Here is a 13,102-nt window from a genome sequence, read left to right as displayed (position 1 = left end):
ATGACAAGCAAAGGAATAATGAAGAAAATAAACTACCACTGTTTTAACGTTTAATTTTGCTATGCCGACCCATCTCCACCAGAGTCATATCGGTGAAGAAAAAAATGCATTTATCATCTATCTATCTATCTGAGGAAATTCAGAGTGTCGCTGAGGATCCTTCATTGCTTCTACTCTGGGGCTGTAGAGAGCATCCTGTCCGGCAACATTACAGTCTGGTTTGGGAACAGCTCTGCCCAGGACAGGATGGCCCTGCAGAGAGTAGTGCGTTCGGCAGAACGCACCATGGGAACTACACTCGTCCCCCTGCAGGACCTATACATCAGGAGGTGCAGATCCAGAGCAAGCAAGATCATGAGGGACCCCTACCACCCCAGTAACGGACTGTTCCAGATGCTACGATCAGGCAAACGCCTCCGCTGTCACGCTGTGAAAACGGAGAGGATGAGACGGAGCTTCTTCCCACAGGCCATCAGGACTGTCAACTTTTATAACCCCAAAGACTAAATTTTTGTCGACACTTTTTGTGCTATGTTTAGTAACTTATTAACTTTATTTATATGCTGTAACTGTAATTCTTTTTGTGCACAACCCGCAGGCATTGCCACTTTCATTTCACTGCACATCGAGTATGTGTATGACAAATAAATTTGACTTGACTTGACTTGACTTGATTCCTCATAGAGGGGGAACAGGGTAGGGGAGAGGGTGTGACTGAGTGAGCCCTGGACCCAAAGCCTCTCCTGCATTGGTGTAGCACCCTCAATTCCCCTCCCCCACCCAATCCCCCTTATCCCCCCTCCTCCCCCCACTGACCCACTCCATGCCCCCTACCCCACCCCACTTGACCCTCCCCTCCCCCAGCCCTGCCTCTATCTCCAAAAATTATTTGAACTAATTTGAAATATCTCTCTGTTAATTGGAGGGATGTTAAATCTACAAATAGGTCTAAATAATTTTGTTTTAATTCAGTTGAGTTTGGAGATACAACCCTCAGAAACAGGCCCACGGCCCACCGAGTCTGCAGTCCGTCTTTGGAATGTGGAGGAAACCAGAGCACCCGGAGAAAACCCATGCAGTCACAAGGAGAATGTACAAACTCTGTACGGACAGCACCTGTAGTCAGGATCGATCTCAGGTCTCTGGTGCTCTAAGGCAGCAATACTACCATTGCACCACTGTGCCGCCCTTAATTTGAAAGATTAATTAATTTCATTAATTAATGAAAAACCAAAAGTGCCAACAAATAATTTAATAAAAACATTTAAAATAATTCAAATACTTACCCTCACTCATCTCTTTCCCAATGAAAGAAGTGCCATTCTTGTGCTAACTAATTATCTGGGTCCTCTTCCAGCACATTAGTGGTCTGCCGTTGGGTTCAATGACACATTGAGTGTCGTTGCAAGAGTCAAGTGTGTCAGATTATTTCAGACTTGTGCTTTTAGTTGAGTGTGTGCAGAGGTTCAAAATGAGCCATGTACTGCTTTATCTGGCCCATTGAAAAAGATGAAAAACATTATTTTGTTTTATAAACATGCAAAGCAACTAAACGTACATGCAAACCTTCAATAAGTGAAATCATTAAACCAAATGCAAATAATTCAATAATGTGGAGTGCCAACATCTTTGACATTCCAACAAAGGATCATTTGTCAGTAAATTACTGGTGTTTTTCACCTTTCTGGAACAGTTCTAGCCCGAACAGATCACAGATTCTTCATAACATATTACATGTTGTTGATTGCACAAGTATCTCAGTGTATGAGTTTGGATGTACATTCTGCATGTTTCCAAACAGTTGTGTGGTCGAGGAGGAATTGCATAACCATTCACAATTTAAGAAACTTTGCTGATGACTACTCTGACTGCTTGCTCAGTCTAAGTAAAACTGCTTCAACACTGCATTACATCCATCACTAATTCAAGATGTAAATCAGTGGAATCATCCGTGATCCCATGTAATGCAATTTATGACATACTTAGGCACAAATTAATTTTAATTTTTAAAAAAAATTAATGAGATGTTAATTTTAGATCACAGTTTGTGCCTAAGATAGTTCCAATTAGCCTGATCATACGATGTGCTTGCAGCGTGATAAACTATTTACAATTACCAGGAAAACGCTTAGATGATAAAATGTGGTAAAAGGTACTTGGGGGACTATTTTTGTGATCAAAATAGGTGTCCTAAATGTGAAAGGCAAATCTCATGAGTGAATTTGATAATTTTCTTTACAATAATTATTGTTATTAATCAGAAACATTGTGTATTAATCAGTGGGTGAATAATCAAATTATCTTAATTGGTTTAGACAGGACAAACAAGGATAGAGTTTGAGATCCTCAAATTTATTTTGTCAAATTTTGCCCCACATCCCTTAATAATTTTAGTTAATCAACAACTGACCATCAGCGTTTTTCCATACTTTCTTATGACATAGTAGGAGGCCACGTAGGCTCACTGAGTCTATGCCAACTCTCAGAGCAGTCCCCTCCTCCGCTAATTTTCTCCGTAAACTGTTCTTCCCAAATTCCCAATGTTCACAATGGGGGCATTTTACAGCAGCCAGTCTACTGCCAACCCACACCGCTGGGATATGAAAGGAAACCGGAACACCTAAAGGAAACCCACATGGTCACATTGTGCAAACTCCATGGCATAGCACCTGAGCTCAATATTGAACTTCCGTCATGAGCTGTGAGACATCTCTATGAGATGTTGCATTGTGCAACTCAATTACAACTTTACATGCTTCTGATTTTTAAGAGAAGGAGTGCAAATGCTAATGTTTTATTAGATATTTAGTCGTACAGGACAAAGCTATAAAACGCATGGAAAATAGTTGTGGTTATTCTGTAAATGTTTTTTTTGCAACAAATAAAATACAATCAAAATATCTTCTGGAATTAATCTTTGTTAGATCGGAAGTTGTTGCTGCTTATTACATAATTTTGAGAAGAAAATGGTCACATTTGATGCACCCATAAACAAATTTTAACCATTGTGTATTTTGTTACAGTCTGAGATTGGATTTGGGAAACTAGAAACCTACATTAAGTTGGACAAACTTGGGGAGGTAAGAAATTCTGCTGCTTTTCACAACTTTTTGTCTGGAGAATATAACTGCTGTGTTGCTATCTAAATGTACTGGTGGTCAAATTCACATCATAGGAAGCATTGGTAGGATGCAGAGCATAGTTGATTAGTAATTTGGTATGAAATTAAATGAAATATTGGATCTACCTTTACTAGGATGTTGCACACACATTGTTAAGTTCATAATACGTAGGATCAGAATTAGGCCATTCTGCCCATTGAGTTTACTACACCATTTAATCATGGCTGATCTAGGTGTGTTTCTTTGTTAAAAACAGAATTATAAGATACATTTTAAGGTGGAGATTCTAAGAAAGCATTCACATCAATTATAGATTTCTATTTGAAACACTGCAGGAGTAGGCCATTCGGCCCCTCAAGCCAACACCGCCATTCAATATGATCATTGAGATAATCTAAAATCAGTACCCCGTTCCTGCTTTTCCCCCAAATCCCTTGATTCCTTTAGCCCTAAGAGCCAAATCTAATTTTCTTGAAAACATCAAGTAAATTGGCCTCCACTGCCTTCTATGGCAGAGAATTCCACAGATTCACAACTCTCTGGCTGAATAGGTTTTCCCTCATCTCAGTCCTAAATGGTCTACCCCCTATTCTTAAACTGTATCTCCTGGTTTTGGACTACCCCAACATCGGGAAAAAATTTCCTGCATCTAGCCTGTCCATTCCTTTAAGAATTTTATATGTTTCTATAAGATCCCCTCTCATCCTTCTAAATTGCAGTGAATTCAAGCCCAGTCGACACATTCTTTCATCATATGTCAGTCCCGCCATCCCGGGAATTAACCTGGTGAATCTATGCTGCACTCTCTCAACAGCAATAATGTCCTTTCTCAAATTAGGAGACCAAAATTGCACACAATCGTCCAGGTGTGGTCTCACCAGGGCCCTATACAACTGCAGTAGGAACTCCTTGCTCCTAAACTCAAATCCTCTCGCAATGAAGACCAACATGCCATTAGCTTTCTTCACTGCCTGCTGTACTTGCATGCTCACTTTCAGTGACTGATGTACCAGCACACTCAGGTCTCATTGCACCTCCCCTTTTCCTAATCTGACACCATTCAGATAATAATCTACCTTCCTGTTCTTGCCACCAAAGTGGATAACCTCACATTTATCCACATTATACTGCATCTGCCCATGCACCCAACCTATCCAAGTAATCCTGCATCCTCATAGCATCCTCATCGCAGCTCACACTGCCATCCAGCTTTGTGTCATCCGCAAACTTGGAGATGTCACATTTAATTCCCTCGTCTAAATCGTTACGATAGTAAACAACTGAGGTCCCAGCACTGAGCCTTGCGGCACCCCACTAGTCACTGCCTGCCATTCTGAAAATGACCTGTTAATCACTACTCTGCTTCCTGTCTGCCAACCAGTTCTCTATCCATACCCTACCCCTAATACCATGTGCTCTAATTTTGCACACTAATCTCTTGTGTGCGACCTTGTCAAAGGCTTTTTGAAAGCCCAGATGCACCACATCCATTGGCTCTCCCTTATCCATTCTGCTTGTTACATCCTCAAAAAATCCCAGAAGATTAGTGAAGCTTGATTTCCCCTTCGTAAATCCATGCTGACTTTAACCAATTCTGTCACTGCTTTTCAAATGCGCCACTATACCATCTTTAATAATCGACTCAAGCATCTCCCCCTCTACTGATGTAAAGCTAACTGGTCTATAATTCCCGTTTTCTCTCTCCCTTTTTTTAAAAGTGCAGTTAGGTTGGCTATCCTCCAGTCCACAGGAACTGATCCAGAGTCAAGGGAACATTGGAAAATCATCACCAATGCAACCACGATTTCTAGAGCCACCTCCTTGAGTACTCTGGGATGCAGACCATCAGGCCCTGGGAATTTATCTGCCTTCAGTCCCAACGGTTTACCTAACACCATTTCCTGACTAATGTGGATTCTCTTCAGTTCCTCCCTCCCACTAGATCCTTGGTAGCCTAGTATTTCTGGGAGATTGTTTGTTGTCTTCCTTAGTGAAGTCAGAACCAAAGTACTCGTTTAACTGTAAACTGTAACATGATCATCATTTAGGTACTGAGCTTTTAATTAGTAGGGTGGGTTTCATGACTTGTAGCCTATCATATATTATTACTGTTTAGTTGATTTGTCTCTTATGTTGTTAATTATGTTTGAATTTTGAGGCGTTTGGGGCATTTATCTATCTATTATTATATTACTAAAACTCTCTGTCCGTGTGTATGTGTGTTTGTGTGCAGCATAACTTTTGTGGTTCGCACAGCCAAAACGGTACATCATAACGCCACAATTTTTCGCCACGTTACTCACCATTATCCTTGGCACATTATGTAACGACTCTCATTCAAATTGAAGCTATATTTTTAAAGCTAGAAAGATTTTAAAGATTTTAAAGTTTCTTGAAGGTCTTCAGCGTGTGACGTCACAATGAGACCCGTGCGCATGCAAGAGATAAGCTCTCTCTCCTCCCCCCCCCCCCCCCATCGGACCTTTAACTAATGCGTTCCCCCCCCCACCACCGGACTTTTAACTAATGTGCTTCCCCCCCCCCCCCCCGGACCTTTAATTAATGTGCTCCCCCCCCCCCCCCCCGTGCACTGCCGTCCGTCCCAGCATGCCTCGCGCCTGATATTCCTTAGATTGGGCAGCGCTGACGGTCAGGAGGTGTAGTTGCCTCTGCCGCTCCGAGAGGGGGGGGTGCGGCACCTGCCCGACTGACAGCAGTGCCGTGCTCAGTGCCTTCCTCTCCCCTTTCCTCTCCCCCCTCGCAGGGAAGAGCTTTAAGCGGCGTTGCTGGGCCCCCAGGAGGGGTTTTGAGGGGAGGGGAGGGTGGGGATAGGAGGGGAGTGGGGGTGGGGAGGAAGGAGAGAGTGGGGAGGGGTGGAGGGAGGAGAGAGGGGGTGGTGGGGGAGAGTGGGGGGAGGGTGGGGGGAAGGGGAGAGTGGGAGTGGGGCGAGGAGGGGTGGGGGAAGGGGACAGTGGGTGTGGGGGCTGGGGAGGGTAGGGGTGAGGGGGTTAGGTGTCGGGGTAAGAGAGAGTGGGGGTGGGGGGAAGGGGGACAGTGGGTGGAGGAGAGAGTGGGTGTGGAGGGGGAAGGGGGGTGGGGGAGGAGAGAGTGGGGAGAAGGGGGTGGGGGGAGGAGAGAGTGGGGGAGGGGGTGGGGAAAGAGTGGGGGTGGGGAGGAGGGAAGAGTAGGGGTGGGGGAGAGGGGTGCGGGCAGGGAGGTGGGGGGAGGGGGGAATAGGGGTGGGGAGGGGGAAATGGGGGTGGAGGTAGGGCTGGGGGAGTGGGGGTGGGGGGGGGGCAAGTGGGGAGGGGCAAGTGGGTGGGGCAAGTGGGGGTGGGTAGGGGAATGGAGTGGGTCAGTGGGGGGAGGAGGGGGGAAAAGGGGGATTGAGTGGGGGGGTTGAGGGTGCCACAATACAGGAGAGGCTTTGGGTCCAGGGCTCACTCAATCACACCCTCTCCCCTTCCCTGTCCCTCCTCTACGAGGAATGTGCCCAACGGGAACACTTGGTCTAGTTGGTTCTAAATATTCAGTGAAGAATTGAATTAACAGCAGTTCGAAATAAAAACATATTATAGGAAATACTCAGCAGATTATGTAGTATCTATGAAGACAGAATGAAAGATAATGTTTGAGATCAATGAACCTTCTAGAGATCTGAAAAAGGGCAAAAAGTAATTGTGTTTTGCACATGAAGGGTCCTGACCCGAAATGTCACCTATCCATGTTCTCCAGAGATGCTACCTGACTCGCTGAGTCACTCCAGCACTTTGTCTTTTTTTCTAAACCAGCATATTTTTTCTTTGTGTTTTACATTGCAGAGTTTGAAGTTTTGGAAAGGTTTGAAGGCATAAGGGTAAAGGAATGGCCTGGTATTTGCAATGAATAATATCGTTGGTCTGGAAACTTTAGTGCTGGAGTCCATTATTATGGAAGTGATGGATTTTCATTAGGAAAATGACAACAGCATGCTTGGAACATAGCTATAGGATTGGGTAGATCAAAATAGTTATGCAAGTGAAATCACATTTGCGAAATCTGTTAGTCCTTTGAGCTTGTAACAAGAACAATGGGTAAGGAGCCAATGGATGTGATATATTTGGACCTCCAAATGGTCTTTGATACAGTGTCATGCAAGAGATTAACTAACACCATTGGAGAACATTGGATCGTGAGTCATATGCTTAGATTGATTGAGAACAGCTGAAATCAGTTTTGATTTGAACAGTAGCATCTAGTTGGGACCGTAAGGATTGATGATAGGACGCCAACAGTTTGAAATCTATGTGTTTTGACTCATTAGACCATGTGCATTTTATCCAGGTTTGTTGGTGCTTGAAAGTTGGGAACCTTTGCAAGTTGGGAAGATAATGATGAGAGGCTTTGAGCAGACAAAGACATGCTCAGTGAATGACAGATGGAATATAATGAGGAAATATGAGGTCAGGCATTTCGAAGAAAGAATAGAGAATTGGAGAAACCTGATGTTGCTCATAAATCACCTGAAATCACAAGTCGATACAGAAAACAGTTGGGAAACAGCCATTACATTGTTTTTTATTACAAAGGGATTTGAGTTCAAGAGTAATATATACCTTATGAAGTTAGAAACAAAAAGCTGGACTAACTCAGCAGGTCAGGCAGCATCTCGGGAGAGAAGGAATGGGTGACTTTTCGGGTCGAGACCCTTCTTCAGACTGGTTAGGGAAGTATTTATGAAGTATACTTATACTTCTGAAGTACTTATGAAGTATTTACTTTCAATAGAGTGAGTGTAACAAAGGTTCAGTGTAGGGAAGAACTGCAGAGACTGGTTTAAATCAAAGATAGACACAAAATGTTGGAGTAACTCAGTGGGACAGGCAGCGTCTCCGGAGAGAAGGAATGGGTGACGTTTCGGGTCTCCAGATATGCTGCCTGTTCCGCTGAGTTACTCCAGCATTTTGTGTCTACCTTCCAAAATTCTTTCCTGCTTTTTCAATCTCTTTCTTATATACATGACCAGCTATGTGTAAATAGATATTACTATTACATCATGAGGGTGTAAGAAAATAACTGCAGACGCTGGTACAAATTGAAGGTATTTATTTCACAGCATCTCAGGAGGGAAGGAATGGGTGATGTTTTGGGTCGAAACCCTTCTTCAGACTGATGTCAGGGGGGGCAGGACAAAGGAAGGATATAGGTGGAGACAGGAAGATAGAGGGAGAACTGGGAAGGGGAGGGGAAGAGAGGGACAGAGGAACTATCTAAAGTTGGAGAAGTCAATGTTCATACTGCTGGGCTGCAAGCTGCCCAAGCGAAATATGAGGTGCTGTTCCTCCAATTTGCGGTGGGCCTCACTATGGCACTGAAGGAGGCCCATGACAGAAAGGTCAGAGTGGGAGGGGGAGTTGAAGTGCTCAGACAGCGGGAGATCAGGTTGGTTAAGGCGGACTGAGTGAAGGTGTTGATCGAAACGATCGTCGAGCCTGCTTTTGGTTTGCCGATGTAAAGAAGTTGACATCTAGAGCAGCGGATACAATAGATGAGGTTGGAGGAGGTGCAGGTGAACCTCTGATGGGGTGGAAGGTGAGAACGAGGGGGATTCTGGGGGGAGGGGGAGCAAGAGCGGAGCTGCGGAATGTAGAGGAGGTCATAGTGAGAGTCTCATCTATAATGGAAGAGGGGAAGCCCCGTTTCCTGAAGAATGAGGACATCTCTGATGCCCTCGTGTGAAACACCTCATCCCGGGCGCAGATGCGGCGTGGACGGGGGAATTGGGAGTAGGGGATAGATTTTTTGCTGGGGACAGAGTGGGAAGACGTGTAGTCCAGATACCTGTGTGAGTCAGTGGGTTTATAGTAGATGTCAGTCACTAGTCTGTCTCCTGTGATAGAGATGGTGAGATCCAGAAACGGGAGCGAGATGTCGGAGATAGTCCAAGTATATTTAAGAGCAGGATAGAATTTGGAAGTGAAGTGTATGAAGTCAGTGAGTTCTGCATGGAACTTCCGGTTTCCAGGCCCCCACTCCCTCATCTTTACCATGGATGTCCAGTCACTCTACACTTCCATCCCCCACAAGGATGGTCTTGAAGCCCTCCGTTTCTTCCTCGACAGTAGAACCACCCAATCCCCATCTACTAACACTCTCCTCCGCCTAGCAGAGCTGGTTCTTACCCTTAAAAACTTCTCATTTGACTCCTCCCACTTCCTCCAAACCAGAGGTGTAGCTATGGGCACTCGCATGGGCCCTAGCTATGCCTGCCTCTTTGTCGGGTACGTCGAATAATCCCTGTTCCGGACGTACACTGGCCCCATCCCCGAACTCTACCTCCGCTACTTTGACGACTGCATTGGTGCTACCTCTTGTGCCCATGCAGAACTCACTGACTTCATACACATCACTTCCAATTTCCATCCTGCTCTTAAATATACTTGGACTATCTCCGACATCTCCCTCCCGTTTCTGGACCTCACCATCTCCATCACAGGAGACAGACGTGACTGACATCTACAATAAACCCACTGACTCGCACAGCTATCTGGACTACACTTCTTCCCACCGTGTCTCCTGTAAAAGGTCTATCCCCTACTCCCTATTCCTCCGTCTACGCCGCATCTGCACCCGGGATGAGGTGTTTCACACTAGGGCATCAGAGATGTCTTCATTCTTCAGGAAACGGGGCTTCCGCTCTTCCATTACAGATGAGGCTCTCACTAGGGCCTCTTCTACATCCCGCAGCTCCGCTCTTGTTCCCCTTCCCCCCCATTCGTAACAAGGACAGAATCCCCCTCATTCTCACCTTCCACCCCATCAGCCAGCGGATCCAACAAATCATCCTCCAACATTTCCGTCACCTACAACGGGACACCACTACTGGCCACATCTTCCCATCCCCTCCCCAAGCGTTCCGCAGAGACCGTTCCCTCCGTAACTCCCTGGTCCACTCGTCCCTTCCTACCCAAACCACCCCATTCCCGGACACTTTCCCCTGCAAGCGCAGGAGATGCAACACCTGTCCCTTTACCTCCCCCCTCAACTCCATCCAAGGACCCAAACAGTCTTTCCAGGTGAGACAGAGGTTCACCTGCACCTCCCCCAACCTCATCTATTGTATCCGCTGCTCTAGATGTCAACTTCTTTACAACGGCGAAACCAAACGCAGGTTCGGCGATCGTTTCGCTCAATACCTTCGCTCAGTCCGCTTTAACCAACCTGATCTCCCGGTGTCTGAGCACTTCAACTCCCCCTCCCACTGCCAGTCTGACCTTTCTGTCATGGGCCTCCTCCAGTGCCATAGTGAGGCCCACCGGAAATTGGAGGAACAGCACCTCATATTTCGCTTGGGCAGCTTGCAGCCCAGTTGTATGAACATTGACTTCTCCAACTTTAGATAGTTCCTCTGTCCCTCTCTTCCCCTCCCCCTTCCCAGTTCCCCCTCTATCTTCCTGTCTCCACCTATATCCTTCCTTTGTCCTGCCCCCCTGACATCAGTCTGAAGAAGGGTCTCGACCCGAAACGTCACCCATTCCTTCTCTCCTGAGATGCTGCCTGACCTGCTGAGTTACTCCAGCATTTTGTGAAATAATTACATCATGAGAGATAAGAATTGGATTAATGCCATTTCCATAGAGTTATATCAACTATATACATATATTCAGTATAAATAGAAAGTAAAGGGTTAAATAAATTGAGAAAAGATTAGCAAGTAATATATAAGTTCATGTAAATCATACAAGGATAGTCAAAAAATAAAGGCAATAATGGATAGTCAAAAAATTGTAGACCTAAAAGGTAACATTGCAGAGGCAGAGTCATTGACTAGGGTATTTAAAAAGAAAATACTTCGCATTGGCTTTACTGAAGTGAATGGTGTCCTCATTGAAAAATGCAAATATTCCCAAGGCTGAAACAATTGACACACGGGTGATGATTACCTTGCCTGGAGTGCTTAGACCAGGGATCACAGTCCCAAAATAAGACGTCAATCATTCAAACTGAGATGTGAAGAAATGTCTTAATCCAACAGATAGTGAATCTTTAGAATTCTCTAGACCCAGGGGACTATGGAACATTAGTTACTAAATTTGCTCAATCATTGATTGATTTTTGGATATTATGGAAATCAATGGAAGATAGATTGGGGAGCATTACTTGTGGGATTGGTGAATGCATGGATGAACTATAAGAATTGTTCAGAAAACACGAAGATCCAAGGAGGAAAAATATAAATAGATCCAAAAAAGCTGTAAACTTGAAGTCAAAACAGTTTAGAACTCAGCAAAATAGATGGTACTCACATGGACACAAGCTATGTCTGTCTCTTCACGGAATGTATGTGGAACAGTCCTTTTGAGGCGGCTTCCTTCAGTTATTCCATTACATCAATAAATGCTGCAAGAGAATTGGAGAAACCTGATGTTGCACTTCGCTCCCATCTTCAGATCTGCCTACCTGCAGCATCAGCAAAGGTTCTTGAATTTTTTAGAATTAGCACATCCATGTACACATTGAGGAACCTATCAATGTGTGTATAAATACTCCGATCAGCTTCCGGACCAGTTGTGTCAAGTAACTTCCAGCTAAATTTAATTCTCAGTGAGTGATCTTTGTTTATTCAAGTGCACCGTGTGATTTTTAAAATGGATCACTGCTTTTAATTTTCGATCTGTTCAGTGGAAATAGTTGTTGGCTAATATCATCAAGTATTTAAAGATTTCAATGGGTTTATAAATCAAGCACATAATGCCTTTAGTGCACATTGATGACTATTAGCAGGATTGTTAGGCACAAAGAAGAGAGCCGGTGCTACATGCCCCCAATTGGAAGAGCAAATATGCCAGGTCTAATAAGGTTATCGTAGGGGATTTTAACTTTCCCAATATTGACTGGGAATGTCATGGTGCAAAAAGTTAGACAGGACAGAATCTGTCAAATGTGTTCAGGAAAGTTTCCCCCAGCAACATGTAGAGGGCCCCACATGGGAGAGGGCGACGCTTAATTTAGTCTTGGGAAATTAGGAGGGGCAAGTGGATGAAGTGTTCGTGGATGAGCCTTTTACGACCAGCGACCACTGGTCTATTAAGATAGTTATGGACAGAGACAGGACGGGCCCACAAGTTAAAGTTCTAAATTGGGGCAAGGCCAACTTTGAGGGTATTAGACAGGAACTTATTCAAGTGATTGGAGCAGGGTGTTTGATGTAAAAGGAACGTTGGGAAAGCGGGATGTTTTTAAGTGTGCTGACAAGAGTCCAGGGCATGCATGTTCCTGTTCGAGTGCAGGGTAAGGCAAGTGAGCGTAAGGAAGCTTGAATGACAAGAGAAATTGAGGCTGTGGTCAAGAATAAGGAGGTGGCATGGGGCAGGTATAAGCAGCTGGGATCAAGTGCATCCCTGGAGGAATTTTGGGAACTGAGGAGCAAGCTAAAAAAAGGAAATCAGGAGGGCAAAAGGGGAACAGGTGATGGCTTGAGCAGATAACAATAAGGATCACCCCCGAAGACATTATTTATTTACATTCATGGAAAAAGGGTAACCAGAGAGAAAATGGGAGCCCTCAGGAATCAAAGCATTTAACATATATAACATATAACATATAACAACTACAGCATGGAAACAGGCCTGTCCGGCCCTACCAGTCCACGCCGACCATTCTCCCTGACCTAGTCTCATCTACCTGCACTCAGACCATAACCCTCCAATCCCCTCCTATCCATATACCTATCCAATTTACTCTTAAATAATAAAATCGAGCCAGCCTCCACCACTTCCACCGGAAGCCCATTCCATACAGCCACAACCCTCTGAGTAAAGAAGTTCCCCCTCATGTTACCCCTAAACCTTTGTCCCTCAATTCTGAAGCTATGTCCCCTTGTTGGAATCTTCCCCACTCTCAAAGGGAAAAGCCTACCCACGTCAACTCTGTCCGTCCCTCTCAAAATTTAAAAAACCTCTATCAAGTCCCCCCTCAACCTTCTACGCTCCAAAGAATAA

The 13,102-nt window shown here is 44.8% G+C and overlaps 1 protein-coding gene across 3 annotated transcripts in view; it reads left to right on the top strand.

Annotated features, from left to right (window-relative positions):
- The window catches only part of cdk17 (cyclin dependent kinase 17), a 193,499-nt gene that overhangs the window by 154,923 nt on the left and 25,474 nt on the right, over positions 1–13,102 (top strand). For all 3 annotated transcript variants that reach the window (XM_078420056.1, XM_078420053.1, XM_078420054.1), the window contains one exon: positions 3,024–3,080. In XM_078420056.1, the coding sequence (XP_078276182.1) occupies positions 3,024–3,080 (57 nt within the window). The remainder of the gene's footprint in view (positions 1–3,023; positions 3,081–13,102) is intronic.

This window comes from Rhinoraja longicauda, chromosome 23 (genome assembly GCF_053455715.1).
Source record: "Rhinoraja longicauda isolate Sanriku21f chromosome 23, sRhiLon1.1, whole genome shotgun sequence".
NCBI classification, from domain to species: Eukaryota; Metazoa; Chordata; class Chondrichthyes; order Rajiformes; family Arhynchobatidae; genus Rhinoraja; species Rhinoraja longicauda.
The sequence above is the reverse complement of the archived record's forward strand: the minus strand, read 5'-3'. Positions and strand labels throughout refer to the sequence as shown.